This window comes from Somniosus microcephalus, chromosome 16 (genome assembly GCF_052327205.1).
Source record: "Somniosus microcephalus isolate GS21.2 chromosome 16, FLI_Smic_1.0, whole genome shotgun sequence".
In the NCBI taxonomy this organism is placed as follows: Eukaryota; Metazoa; Chordata; class Chondrichthyes; order Squaliformes; family Somniosidae; genus Somniosus; species Somniosus microcephalus.
The window spans coordinates 77,637,462-77,653,146 of NC_141002.1; the positions used below are offsets into that span (position 1 = coordinate 77,637,462).

At 44.3% G+C, this 15,685-nt stretch overlaps 1 protein-coding gene across 5 annotated transcripts in view; it reads right to left on the minus strand.

Moving 5' to 3' along the window:
• LOC147106311 (CD82 antigen-like) overlaps positions 1-15,685 on the minus strand; it is a 156,379-nt gene that overhangs the window by 76,396 nt on the left and 64,298 nt on the right. For 2 of the 5 annotated variants that reach the window (XM_086009299.1, XM_086009298.1), the window contains exons 8-10: positions 14,776-14,859; positions 8,418-8,564; positions 4,365-5,128 (exon numbers count right to left, since the gene is read on the minus strand). In XM_086009299.1, coding sequence (XP_085865425.1) covers positions 5,066-5,128; positions 8,418-8,564; positions 14,776-14,859 — 294 coding nt within the window. In that variant the 3' untranslated portion in view covers positions 4,365-5,065. Of the gene's footprint in view, positions 1-2,483; positions 5,129-8,417; positions 8,565-14,775; positions 14,860-15,685 lie in introns of those variants that run through there. The other 3 variants (XM_086009300.1, XM_086009303.1, XM_086009302.1) reach the window with 3 other exon arrangements.

The window sequence follows — 15,685 nt, forward strand, 5'->3', positions numbered from 1 at the left end:
CTAATTGTTTGCTGTACCTGCGTGCTAACTCTCTGTGTTTCCTGTATGAGGACACCTAAATCATTCTGAACACCAACATTTAATAGTTTCTCACCATTTAAAAAATATTCTGTTTTTCTATTCTTCCTACCAAAGTGAATAACCTCACATTTCCCCACATTATATGCCATCTGCCACTCTAACTTTTACCGCTGCACAATAGAGAGCATCCTGACAAACTGTATCACAGTATGGTATGGCAGCTGTAGCTACTATGACCGGAAAGCCCTGCAGCGGGTAGTCAAAACTGCCCAACGCATTACCGGCACCCGGCTACCGACCATAGAGCACATATACCAGAAACGCTGTTTATGGAGGTCACGGTCCATCATCAAAGACCCTACCCACCCCAGCCACAGTCTGTTCGCCCTCCTGCCATCTGGGAGACGCTACAGATGCATTCGCACCCAAACGACCAGATTTAGGAACAGCTTCTTTCCCAGGGCTGTCATCCTACTGAACTCCACAAATAAACTCTAAAGCCTGCACATCTGCCAATGCACTTTATTATGGTTATGTTTATGTTAATGTATTACAAGCCAGATGTATGTTGAATGTTTAAATGTCTTAATCTAAATGTACACTCTCGGGAGCCACAAGCCTACATTTCGTTGTACGGCACTTGTGCACTAACAATGACAATAAAAGTTGATTTGATTTGATTTGATTTGATATTGTCCACTCACGTAACCTGTCTATATCCCTTTACAGGTTCTTTGTGTCCTCCTCACAGCTTACTTTCCCACCTAGCTTTGTATCGTCAGCAAACTTGGATATATTACATTCAGTCCCTTCATCGAAGTCATTAATATAGATTGTAAATACAGCTGAGGCCGAAGCACTGATCCTTGCGGCACCCCACTAGTTACAACCTGCAAACTGGAAAATGACCCGTTTATCCCAACTCTGTTTTCTGTCCGTTAATCAATCCTCTATCCATGCTAATATATTACCCCCAATCCCATGAGCCCTTATCTCGCATAGGACCCTTATATGTGGCACCTTATCGAATGCCTTTTGGAAATCCAAGCATACTACATCCACTGATTCCCCTTTATGAGAGGGTGATTTTAGCCAGGCCCAGGAACAGACTTACCAGAGGTCCTCCAGGTGAGTGCACCAGGTGAGCGAAGATGAAGACAGTAGGAGTTAAATGTGACCAAACATTGAAGAGCAGCCCCTTCAGGTAGTGAAAGGGGGCTGTGACCTCTTGCAGTGTGTATAAATGTGATGGAATGTTTCACCCAGGACACAAAACGGGCATGTGGCTTGAGTGCCAGTGAAGTGGCCCAAGTAGGTGTCTGAGGCCACTTTGCTGTGCAACACTCTCCATCACAGGACCACAGTGGTGCCGAATATAGAGCTTTCCACTGGGGGTGCTCGCCTCCATCAGTCGGCAAGGTGCTATGCCAGGGCGTGTCTGGATGGAAGGCGAGGGCAAGGAAGTGGAGAGTATGTAATAGAATGGAACTGCACGGGGGGAATCGCCGAGAGAAGGCTCAAGTTGTGAGGTGGAGAGCACTGACTCGCAATTCTGTCAAAACAGGAGTGCGATCAGATGGAATTGCTCCACGTGCCTGAGTCTCCTCAATATACCTAGGTCAGGGCCAAGATTTCAGTTCCTGGATGACTTTGACCGCAGGTCAGATGTAACATGCAACGTCATGATATTTGGTCAGCAAACACGTCTGGTGACCTTCCGTCCAGTTCATTCACTCAGGACCAGCAGACAGATGAGACTTTTATCCGATTAGTCTGCCCTGGATTTGAACCTTGGTCCCAGGGGTAGTGTCCAAACCCCTGTGCCACCCAGTTTGGATTATATTTTCAAACTCGCTTCTGTTTCTCAAAATACGTACACTGCAAATATTTAATTTATCACAAATCATTGTCAAAACATACTAATATTTTGGAGAATAGTTTTGGAGGCTTTTAAGTATAACTGCTAGCACCCTCTTGTGTTGAACACATGTATGGGCATCACCAACTCTTGCAAACAATTGGCTCAAGACTGCCACACACAGGTACATTTTTCATCAGGGAATAACTGCTGATAATTTTTAATCTGATACAATCACAAAAATCTACAAACTGAAAAGATACCGAACAGCATCAGGTCTCATGTTGCGTACAATGAAGGCAGGGGAGGAGGCAAAGCTGCTTTCCGTTCAAAATGTTTCTTCTGCGTTTCTCATTTCTTACCGACTTGCCTCACTTTTCCTCTTAACATCGCTGTCGGGAGAGCCTCAAGCTTTGGTAGGCCTCACTACCCCTGCACAAGGTCCTGTGCAGGGAATATTTAATTTTTGATCTAAAACCAGCTCAATTCCCTGTTATCATATTTTGAGATGAATCAGTTGAATCAAAGAGTAGACACAAGATTGTGTTTTACTCGGAAAGAGAAGAAAGTGGAAGAGTTGAGAGGAAGATAGGGATGAGAAATATAAAACTAGACATGTTTATTGGTTATAGCACTTCTTAAAATCAATCTATTGTATATTTTTCATGCCAGAGCACCTGAAATACTTCTCAGATGCTGATGTATACTTGCACGAAAGCTACAGAATTTGTCCAATATCTTTATCTATAGATTAATGACAATTTTCTTTGTGATATTTACAGAACACTAACTTATTATGTTACAGAGAGAGAGAAACATTTCCAGGATTTTAAAAATAATTTTACATTTCCATCAGCAGATAGTATATACAGGCCTAGAAATTAGGTATAGCCCCGCCAGGTCTTTAGCGCCCGAAATTTAGCGCTCGGCCAGATTCCCGTAGCGCCCGCCTGAAATTCAGTTGCGCCGCCCCAACATGGAGGCGGGCGCTATTGGAGGGTTTGGCCGCCTCGTTTGGGGCGAAGAATGTCAGTTTCAGGCGTCCAGCTGCTGCTGCGGCACCCGATGCGGTGCAGCAGGCTGGGGTACTGCAGGCCTCCTCCTTCTCTTAAGGAGGAGCTGCCTGCAGCCGTGAGATCGCCGCTGGATTCCCCCGGCAAATGAGCCCGGCACCATGGAGAAGTGCCGGGCTCGCGGGAGTGACACACCAATGCCGCGGGGGGGTGGTGCAGGAGTCCGGGGAGGGAGGTGCGGCCAGGCGGCCGCCGGGAAAGCGGCCGGCCGCCCCTCCACCTTTATGCGCCGGCCTCTCGGAGCTGCAAGGCACCGTTTTGCAAACGCTGTTTGCGGCCGCCACGGGAGAGGCGGCCGCAACTGAATTTGGCGGTCGGACCGGAATTGCATTGGAACCGGGGCGCTGCGCACACCGATGACGTCATCGGTGCCGGCGCAGCGCTACCGGCTAACGTCGATGTTACGGACCAACTGAATTTCGGGCGCGAAAAAACTTCCGGCGCAAACCACTCTATAGCCCATAAGTGGGCGCAAACGCGACTGAATTTCTAGGCCACAGTGTATTAATTATAAATTGGCCTGAATATGTGTTGATTCATCAGAATATGAAGATAGTCAACTTATAAGAACATAAGAAATAGGAGCAGAAGTAGGCCATTTGGCCCCTCGAGCCTGCTCCGCCATTCAATAAGATCATAACTCCACTTTCCTGCACTATCCCCATATCCCTTGATTCCCTTAATATCCAAAAATCTATCGATCTCAGTCTTGAATATACTCAATGACTGAGCCTCCACAGCCCTCTGGGGTAGAGAATTCCAAAGATTCAACACCCTCTGAGTGAAGAAATTTCTCCTCATCTCAGTCCTAAATGGCCAATCTCTTATTCTGAGACTGTGACCCCTGGTTCTAGACTTCCCAGGGGAAACATCCTCACTGCATCTACCCTGTCAAGTCCTGTAAGAATTTTGTATGTTTCAATGCAATCCACCTCTCATTCTTCTAAACTCTAGAGAATATAGGCCTAGTCTACTCAATCTCTCCTCATAGGACAATCCCCCCATCCCAGGAATCAGTCTGGTGAACCTTTGTTGCACTCCCTCTAAGGCAAGTATATCCTTCCTTAGGTAAGGAGAGCAAAACTGTACACAATACTCCAGGTGTGGACTCACCAGGGCCCTATATAATTGCAGTATGATGTCTTTACTCTTATACTCAAATCCTTTTATAACTTTTTATGGAAAAGGTGGCATATAAGGTAACAGATAGACAGCGATATATAGCCATGGTGTATGTTTTACCTTGTTGGATTTAGACCTTTATTTGCATTGACATGAATTTTTCATATTTCAATATTGCAGTCTATCATATTTTACATAAATTCAGAGACCAGTTTACATTTCCTATAGACTAGGTCAGCAGTGAGATTTCCACATTAAACATCATGCTCACGAATTTGTTACTGTTTTGCTTAATTGTCCCATTTTTTTCTGATGTTGAAGCTGTTTCAGCTGTTCTAATGGATTGATTCTCTGGAGATATCCATCTAATCGGAGCAAATCCTTCTAAGTAGCGTAGCAATACCAATATAGGTTAATCATTTTGAAAAGATTAAGCAAATAGTTTAATTTGCAGCAACAAGGATATCAGAATCTGGTTATTTATTTCGGAAAATGACGCACATCACCTCACACCTTTGTCATTACAGAGTGCAAAAATCATTGGAATGTTTATAAAACTGAAATGTGGTGAATTCGAACAGTGCAAGATTTCATTTGAAATTAAAATATGATTTGGTAAAATACATTTGCAAACCTCATATGCAACCTTTCATTGTGTTTTACTACAGGAATTCTGCAAGACTACTCTAATTTATTGCCAGTGTAGTTAGGTATTTAGCTTGTTACTCAATTATATTATGAATGTTGTTGGTTACAGGATTAATTCGGAGTTACCGTCCTTATACACTATTAAAATAGGGTGCACTAAGTTAAGTTCAGAGCACACAATAAACCATGGTATAGTACAATTTTGTAAAAAAAAACTACATTTCATGATGTTACAAGCTCAACAAGGCAACATTACAATTGGTTCTGGCCAAAAGGAAGTGTATTGTTCATATTAAAAGGTGAAAGAAATGATTTCTGGTTAGTATGATAAGCTGTTTCTCTTTTAAATCACTTTTCTTTTCTTGATGCACTTCAACAGATACACAGTCACGATGAACTGCAATATCTAGGGGGAGACAAACAGTTTAGACAATAGCTAACCAAACACCAGATTTAACTTAAGTAGAACTTTTGAACTGCTTTCTTTTGGATTTTTGCAAAATTTCTGAGCTTTTATTCCCTTTGCCGAGATTTCAGTAGTGGAGCCTACAAATTATTATTGGTGATGTTAGCGGATGAATGGTTAACATGCATCTGATGCTTCTTTGGCAACTATTTTAGCAGAGGTGTTCATCCATTTGAAATAAACAACATAACACATGGGTTAAAGTAGCTAACAGAGGAATATCATACCAATGCATTACGTTTGTCAGCTAATATCAGCAACAGTCATTTCTAGACTCCTAACTGTTTGAGATTGTCTGAGGCACACACCAGTAGTCCACTGAGTGGGTTGATGTTTACCGTAAGTCCTCTATAGTACACAGCAACACTCCACAAGGATGTCTCGGAGCGGGTGCAGAGCATTCTGAAGGGGGAGGGGGATCAGCCAGTTGTCGTGGTACATGTAGGTACCAACGATGTAGGTAAAAAGAGGGAGGAGGTCCTACAAGCTGAATTTAGGGAGTTAGGAGCTAAATTGAAAAGTAGGACCTCAAAGGTAGTAATCTCTGGATTGCTACCAGTGCCACGAGCTAATAAGTTTAGAGAGAGTAAGATAGATAAGCTAAATACGTGGCTTGAGCAGTGGTGCAAGGGAGAGGGATTTAAATTCTTGAGGCATTGGAACCAGTTCTTGGGGAGGAGTGACCTGTACCAAGGGGACGGTCTACACCTGAACTGTGAGGGAGCCGATGTCCTCGGGGTAATATTTTCTAGGGCGGTCCGGGAGGATTTAAACTAATTTGGCAGGGGGATGGGAACCTAGGTAGTGGAAAAGAGGGAAGTCATATGAAGTCAGAAATAGATGGTAGAAAGGTGAGAAGCAATAAGCAAAGGAGAGAAACACAAAGGGCCAAACTAATTCATAATGAGAGTGTGAAAAAAGCAAGCCTGAAGGCTTTGTATCTTAATGCTAGAAGCATTAGGAACAAGGTGGATGAATTAGTTGTGGAAATAGAGGTAAACAAGTATGATTTGATTGGGATTACAGAAACGTGGCTGCAGGGTGGGCAAGGCTGGGAACTTAACATCCAGGGATATACAATATTTAGGAAGGATCGGCAAAAAGGTAGGGGAGGTGGGGTAGCATTGCTGGTAAAGGAGGGGATTAATGCAATGGAAAGGAAGGATATTAACTCGGATGAAACGGAATCTGTATGGGTAGAAATGAGAAATAGCAAGGGGAGGAAAACGTTAGTGGGTGTGATATATAGGCCTCCAAATAGTAATATGGAGGTGAGGGAAGGCATAAAAAGGGAAATTAGAGAAGCGTGCGATAAGAGCACAGCTGTCATCATGGGTGACTTTAATTTACATATTGATTGGACTACCCAAACTAGTAAAAATTCTGAGGAGGAGGAATTCCTGGAATGTTTTCGGGACGGTTATCTGGACCAATATGTCAAGGAGCCGACTCGAGATCAGGCCATTTTAGACTGGGTATTGTGCAATGAGAAGGGACTTATCAGCAATCTTCTTGTACGAGGCCCCTTGGGTCAGAGCGATCATAATATGATCGAGCTCTCAGTCGAGATGGAGAGTGAGGAAATTGAATCAGAGACTAAGGTCCAGAACTTAAATAAAGGGAATTACGAGGGTATGAGACGGGAATTGGGTAAGATTGATTGGGTGGTGTTTCTGGGGGGATTGACAGTGGATAGACAATGGCAAGCATTCAAAGATAGAATGGAAGAATTCCAGAACATGTTTATACCGGTTTGGCACAAAAATAAACCTAAAAAGGTGACTCAACCGTGGATAACGAGGGAAATTAGGGACAGCATAAAATCAAAAAAAAGGGCATATCAACTGGCAAAAAAAAGCACCAGACCGGAAGATTGGGGGCAGTACAAGATACAGCAAAAGAGGACAAAGGGATTAATCAGGAAGGGGAAAATAGAATACGAAAGTAAACTTGCAGCAAACATAAAGACAGACTGCAAAAGCTTTTATCGGTATATCAGGAGGAAAAGACTGGTAAAATCCCAAGTCGGTCCCTTGCAGTCCGATTCGGGAGAATATATAATGGAGAATAAGGAAATGGCAGACCAATTAAACTCATACTTTGGTTCTGTATTCACAAAGGAGGACACAAATAACCTCCCAGGAACATCGGCAAACATAGGGACTAATGAGAGGGAGGAGCTGACAGAAATTAGTATCTCTAGGGATATGGTGCTGGGTAAGTTGAGGGGACTGAAGGCCGACAAATCCCCGGGGCCTGATAAACTACATCCTAGGGTACTTAAGGAGGTGGCCCTGGAGATAGCAGATGCTCTAAGGATCATCTTCCGGAACTCCATTGACTCGGGAACAGTACCCGTGGATTGGAGGGTAGCTAATGTTACCCCAATATTTAAAAAGGGGGGTAGAGAGAAAGCAGGGAATTATAGACCAGTAAGCCTTACATCGGTTGTGGGCAGAATGCTAGAGTCCATTATTAAGGATAAAATAGCAGAGCACTTGACAAATGGGGAAAGGATCGGACAGAGTCAACATGGATTTACAAAGGGTAAATCGTGTTTGACTAATCTGCTGGAATTTTTTGAGGAAGTAACTGGTAAAATAGATGGGGGAGAGCCAGTGGATGTGGTGTACCTTGACTTCCAGAAAGCCTTCGATAAGGTTCCACACAAAAGATTATCATGCAAAATTAAGGCTCATGGGATTGGGGGCAAAGTATTAACGTGGATAGAGAACTGGCTGGCGGATAGAAAACAGAGAGTTGGAATAAACGGCTCGTTTTCGGAGTGGCAGGCAGTGACCAGCGGGGTGCCGCAAGGAGCTGTCCTGGGACCCCAGCTGTTCACAATATATATAAATGATCTGGATCAGGGAATTGGATGCAATATTTCCAAATTCGCTGACGACACTAAACTAGGAGGAGGGGTGGGCTCTGATGAGGATGTCAGGAGGCTACAGTGCGATTTGGACAGGTTGGGGGAATGGGCGGATACGTGGCAGATGCACTATAATGTGGATAAATGCGAGGTTATCCACTTTGGGGGTAAAAACAGGAGGGTAGATTATTATCTAAATGGCAATAGATTGGGAGATGGGGAAGTGCAGAGGGACCTGGGTGTTCTTGTGCACCAGTCACTGAAGGAGAGCATGCAGGCGCAACAGGCGATTAAGAAGGCAAATGGTATGTTGGCCTTCATATCAAGGGGGTTCGAGTATAGGAATAGGGATACCTTACTACAGCTGTACAAGGTGCTGGTGAGACCGCATCTGGAGTATTGTGTACAGTTTTGGTCGCCCCATCTGCGGAAGGATGTTCTTGCCATGGAAAGAGTGCAACGGCGATTCACCAGGCTGATACCTGGAATGGCGGGAATGACCTACGAAGAGAGATTAAATAGTTTGGGCTTGTACTCACTGGAGTTTAGAAGATTGAGAGGGGATCTCATCGAAACATATAAAATTATGGCAGGCCTGGACAGGCTGAATTCAGAGAGAATGTTTCCAATGGCCGGGGAGCACAGAACCAGGGGCCACAGTCTAAAAATAGCGGGCAAATCATTTAAAACAGAGATGAGGAAGAATTTCTTCACTCAAAGAGTGGTGAGCCTGTGAAATTCCCTGCCACAGAGGGCTGCGAAGGCTAATTCAATAAATATTTTCAAGAGAGAATTGGATATATTTCTGAAGGCTAAGGGGATTAAGGGTTACGGAGAAAAGGCGGGGACGGGGTACTGAACTGGTAAGATCAGCTATGATCTCAGACGAAGATCAGCCATGATCTCATTGAATGGCGGAGCAGGCTCGAAGGGCCGAATGGCCTACTCCTGTTCCTATCTCTATGTTTCTATGTTTCCACTGTGTCGGATGGTTATCTGCCTCAGTATTGACAGGTTTATCTTCAGCAATCCCTGTGAAGAGTGGACAGAATGTGGAAAAAGCACTGAAGATCACAATTTTCCTCAGTGTACGCCAGCTTACTTTAACTCCCTCCATGGGCATAAATGGCTGAGAGAGGAACTCTTTACATGAAACAAACACAGTGCCAGAATAATTATCTCTGTGGTGCATCTTTGTGCTTGAATGTAATTCAACCTGAGCCTCTCTTTTCATAGTGCATTCAAAATATTTTACCCTTCCTCGACCTGAAACGCTAACTCTGTTTCTCTCTCCACAGATGCTGCCTGACCTGCTGAGTATTTCCAGCATTTTCAGTTTTTATTTCAGATTTCCAGCATCCGCAGTATTTTGCTTTTATACGGGGTAGAATTGTTGTGGTCGTTGTGCATCGGGTGACTTAAGTGCATTCAAAAAGATTTCCTGTCATTGGTATTTCTAGCAAAATTGTTCCCTTTGAATAGGTGGAATTTAGTATAGCTATGTGCAGAACTAACCTCCTCTGCGCTGCTGCCAATTATTTAAAAAACCAGACAACTGTGAGAAGGCTTGACATGAATCAGTCATTCATGAAAGAAAGACTTATGAAATAATACTGAGCGGCCTACGGGTGGCGCTGTCCAGGGAGAGTATAAATACTCAGGCACGGGCCCAGCTTGCGCAGGACATTCTTCACAGAAACTAGTGAAGGACACAACTAGACCTCCATGTTGTAAAACAGTTGATTAAAACTTTGTTTAACGCTTAGACCAAGTGCTTAGTAGTTTTCTTACGTCAAGGCTCACATCAGAGAGCAGCTAACGTAGTACCATTATTCAAGAAGGGTAGTAGGGATAAACCAGGGAATTACAGGCCAGTGAGCCTAACATCAGTGGTAGGGAAATTATTGGAAAAAATTCTGAGGGACAGAATTAGTCTCCACTTGGAGAGGCAGGGATTAATCAGGGATAGTCAGCATGGCTTTGTCATGGGAAGATCATGTCTGACCAATTTGATTGAATTTTTCGAGGGGGTGACTAGGTGTGTGGATGAGGGTAGTGCAGTGGATGTGGTATTCATGGATTTCAGTAAGGCTTTTGATAAAGCTCCGCATAGGAGACTGGTCAAGAAGGTAAGAGCCCATGGGATCCAGGGTGCCTTGGCACATTGGATCCAAAACTGGCTTAATGGCAGAAGGCAGAGGGTGATGGTGGAAGGTTGTTTTTGTGACTGGAAGCCTGTGTCCAGTGGGGTACCGCAGGGATCGGTGCTGGGTCCCTTGCTGTTTGTGGTCTACATTAATGATTTGGATGTGAATGTAAAAGGTATGATCAGTAAGTTCGCAGATGACATGAAAATTGGTGGGGTGGTAAATAGCGAGGAGGGTAGCCTCAGTCTGCAGGACGATATAGATGGGTTGGTCAGATGGGCGGAACAGTGGCAAATGGAATTTAACCCTGAAAAGTGTGAGGTGATGCATTTTGGAGGGACTAACAAGGCAAGGGAATACACAATGAATGGTAGGACCCTAGGAAAGACAGAGGATCAGAGGGACCTTGGTGTGCATGTACATAGATCCCTGAAGGCAGCAGAACAGGTGGATAAGGTGGTTAAAAAGGCATATGGGATACTTGCCTTCATTAGCCGAGGCATAGAATATAAGAGCAGGGAGGTTATGATGGAGCTGTACAAAACGCTGGTTAGGCCACAGCTGGAATGCTGTGTGCAGTTCTGGTCGCCACACTATAGGAAGGATGTGATTGCTTTGGAGAGGGTGCAGAGGAGATTCACCAGGATGTTACCTGGGCTGGAGCGCTTCAGCTATGAAGAAAGACTGGACAGGCTGGGGTTGTTTTCCTTGGAGCAGAGAAGGCTGAGGGGGGACCTGATTGAGGTGTACAAAATTATGAGGGGCATAGATAGGGTAGATAGAAAGGAACTTTTTCCCTTAGTAGAGGGGTCAATAACAAGGGGGCATAGATTCAAGGTAAGGGGCAGGAGGTTTAGAGGGGATTTGAGGAAGAACTTTTTTACCCAGAGGGTGGTTGGAATCTGGAACTCACTGCCTGAAAAGGTGGTAGAGGCAGGAACCCTCACAACATTCAAGAAGCATTTGGATGAGCACTTGAAATGCCATAGCATACAAGGCTACGGACCAAATGCTGGAAAATGGGATTAGATTAGACAGGGATTGATGGCCGGCGTGGACGCGATGGGCCGAAGGGCCTCTTTCTGTGCTGTATAACTCTATGACTCTATGACTCTATGAGCAGTGAGTGTTAACTGCAACAGCCAACTCATCTATCCCTCTTATATTCACCCTTCTGGTCCTCTCTCATAGAAACATAGAAACATAGAAGATAGGAGCAGGAGTAGGCCATTTGGCCCCTCGAGTCTGCTCCGCCATTCAATGAGATCATGGCTGATCATCCAAATTCAGTACCCTGTCCCTGCTTTCTCCACATATCCCTTGATCCCTTTAGCCTTAGGAAATATATCCAACTCGTTCTTGAACATATTTAATGAATTGGCCTCTACTGCCTTCTGTGGTAGAGAATTCCACAGGTTCACCACTCTCTGGGTGAAGAAATTCCTCCTCATCTCTGTCCTAAATGGCTTACCCCTTATCCTTAGACTGTGACCCCTGGTTCTGGGCTCCCCAGCCATCGGGAACATCCTCCCTGCATCTAGTCTGTCCAGTCCTGTCAGAATTTTATAAGTTTCAATGAGATCCCTTCTCATTCTTCTAAACTCCAACGAGTGTAAGCCCAATCGGCCCAATCTCTCCTCATACATCATTCCTGCCATCCCAGGTATCAGCCTGGTGAATCTTCGCTGCACTCCCTCCATGGCAAGAACATCCTTCCTCAGATAAGGCGACCAAAACTGCTCAATACGCAATACTCAAGATGTGGTCTCATCAAGGCCCTGAACAACTGCAGCAAGACATCCTTGTTCCTGTACTCAAACCCTCTCGCTATGAAGGCCAACATACCATTTGCCTTCTTAACCGCCTGCTGCACCTGCATGCTTACCTTCAGCGACTGGTGCACAAGGACACCCAGGTCTCGTTGCACTTCCCCTTCTCCCAATCTATTGCCATTCAGATAATAATCTGCCTTCCTGTTTTTGACACCAAAGTGGATAACCTCGCATTTATCCACGTTATATTGCATCTGCCATGCTTCTGCCCAATCACCCAACCTGTCCAAATCATACTGGGGTTTCTCGGCATCCTCCTCACAGCACACACGCCCACCCAACTTTGTGTCGTCTGCAAACTTGGAGATATTACATCTAGTTCCCTCATCTAGATCATTAATATATATTGTGAATAGCTGGGGTCCAAGGGCCGATCCTTGCGGTACCCCACTAGTCACTGCCTGCCACTTGGAAAAAGACCCATTTATTCCAACTCTTTGCTTTCTGTCTGCCAACCAGTTCTCTATCCAAGTCAATACCTTGCCCCCAATCCTATGTGCCTTAACTTTACATGCTAATCTCTTATGCAGGACCTTATCGAAAGCCTTTTGAAAGTCCAAATACACCACATCCACTGGTTCTCCCTTATCTATTTTACCAGTTACATCCTCAAAAAATTCCAGTAGATTAGTCAAGCACGATTTACCTTTTGTAAATCTATGTTGACTTTGTCCGATCCTGCCACTGTTTTCCAAGTGCTCTGCTATTACATCTTTTATAATGGACTCTAGCATTTTCCCCACTACCGATGTCAGGCTTACTGGTCTATAATTCCCCGTTTTCTTTCTACCACCTTTTTTGAATACTGGGGTAACATTAGCTACTCTCCAATCCATGGGTACTGTTCCAGATTCTATCGAATGTTGGAAGATGATCAGCAATGCATCTACTATTTCTAGGGCCACTTCCTTAAGTACCCTAGGCTTTAGATTATCAGGCCCTGGGGATTTATCGGCCTTCAATCCCGTCAATTTCCCTAACACCATTTCCCTACAAATACTGATTTCTTTCAGTTCCTCCCTTTCATCAGACCCTATGTTCCCCGACATCTCTGGGAGGTTATTTGTGTCCTCCTTTGTGAAGACAGAACCAAAATATGTATTTAATTGGGCTGCCATTTCTTTGTTCCCCATTATAAATTCCCCTGATTCTGACTGCAAGGGACCTACGCTTGACTTCACCAATCTTTTTCTCTTCACATATCTATAAAAGCTTTTACAGTCAGTTTTTATGTTCCCTGCAAGCTTACTCTCATACTCTATTTTCCCCTTCTTAATTAATCCCTTTGTCCTCCTTTGTTGAATCCTAAACTGCTCCCAATCCTCAGGTTTACTGCTTTTTCTGGCCAATTTATATGTCCTCTCCTTGGATCTTATATGCTATCCCTAATTTCCCTTGTTAGCCACGGTTGAGTCACCTTTTTTGTTTTATTTTTATGCCAAACTGGGATGAACAAATTTTATAATTCATCCATGTGGTCTTTGAATGTTTGCCATTGCCTATCCACTGTCAACCCTTTGAGTGACATTCCCCAATCAATCCTACCCAACTCGTGCCTCATACCATCGTAGTTTTCTTTATTTAAATTCAGGACGCTAGTCTCTGAGTCAACTACTTCACTCTCCATCTTAATGAAGAATTCTATCATATTATGGTCGCTCCGACCCAAGGGGCCTCGCACAACAAGATTGCTAAATAATCCTTTCTCATTACATAATAGCCAGTCTAAGATGGCCTGATCTCTAGTTGATTCCTCGACATATTAGTCCAGGAAACCATCCCGTATACACTCCAGGAATTCCTCCTCCACAGTATTGTTACTAATTTGGTTATTTTCCATGAATAAGTGAACAAATAGACCCCTCTCAATAAATAACTGAAGAAATAGACCTTTTGCATCCACTACACTATATTCACAGAACGGATAAGTAACCCAATTCTCTCACTTTCTAGTCCTTTCTCCGCAAACTACGAAGTGAACAGACCCCTTTTGTCCTTCACAATGAACCCACTGAAACCAAATCAAATAGAACACAATTCTCCACAGCTACCAATTAACCGGCGAGCACGCATTCACTCCTTCACTGCATCTGTTTCCACAACTACCCAGCAATGATGTCAAAGGCCTATTTAATAATGGGGTCCACTGCAGCTGAGCCTGAGCCTGCCTTCATATTGCGTCTATAGGTGTGCCTTCCGAGTAGGGCTGCTGATGGCAATCAGGAATGGGAAAGATAGCTAATTTTTCCCTTCCCTAGCCTTGGGATGTTACAGCCAATTGAGGGTCTTTATTGCTGCCTCAAGACATCAGCTAACTCAGCACAGACAAGGGATCGAAACAAGAGGCATTCCCGGTCCGTCTGGGTTCATGGCACACTGCACGCTGCATTCCATCTACTGAACCACTGCGGGTTGGACTGAGTTTGTCAAACACAACGTACTGCAGAACCAAATACATTTCTAAACGCATATTTTTACTTGTTATTGAATTGAAGTGAGTTTTTAGTGACTTGACATTTGTAATGATGGCATTACACTATATGTCAAACACAAGGAAAGTGATGCTGGGAACTGACTGGCTGAGAGAAAGGGTTTAGGTAGCATTTATCTCATGTCAGGAGTCTCTCCTTCAGTAAACTGAGCAACATGTTCACTTTTTATTGAGATGAACTTATAACTATATTAACTTAAGCACAAGCCCAGACATTTGAATTCAAAAGTGATTTAATTTACCTGTGTTAGGAGGAGAGCAACAGCAGTTCTGAGAATAGTAAAAATGCTGTTATCAAGCCATTGTTTTATTTCTGTGCGACAGCCCTGTAAGATAAGTTGTGTCATTGGTTATGCTATACACTGGATGGACCATTTATATATTTAAAACAATGAATCTAACTGTAAAATGAAAGATAGAAACAAATCTTGACAATCGCCAACTAACAGCCAAAATTTTAATACTTTGGGCTGGATTTTGCCAGGCCTGAGGAGGTGGGAATGGAGGTGTGTAGGGTGTTAAAATTGCAAAAAGTGGCAGGCGGGCCCGACCCCGCTTCCATCCCGCCTCCAAGCAATTTTCCCAAATGCGTGGTTTCTGATCCCGTCTCCGTCCCGCCTGGACCCTTAAGGCCCTTAACAATCACTAAATTGCCTCTATAATCCCATTTTCAGAGGCCTTTCTGATTTTAACATGTTTCCCATTTGATTCACATCTCCTCTGAAACACGACGGTGAAACCTGGCGGGAGCACAATTGGATTGCTGGCTATCAGCTGCAGCTCCAGATTTGATCAGTCATCATTTGCAGGTGGCAGGACTTTGTTGTCTCAGGTCTGGGGGAACTTTTAGAAGGCATAACCACAGCTGTGGAAGTTTGGAGCCTGACACCCATCTCCAGTGTGACCTCCTGGGAAACCCCTCTCGCCACCTTGACTGATGTTTCCTCAACTGAGGCATATACCAGAAGCATGGGAGGCATTTATTTCCTTTCCTTCTGGACATCAGCTGAGGATGAAGACCAGCTGCGGCACCAGCAGAACCACGAACAACAGCAGCAGCAACAACAGGAGCGCCAAGCTGTTGCTCACCCACCTGAAGCTGCACAGGCCAGAAGGCGCCAGCCCATGGAAGCCCGTCAGCGCAGGAGATAC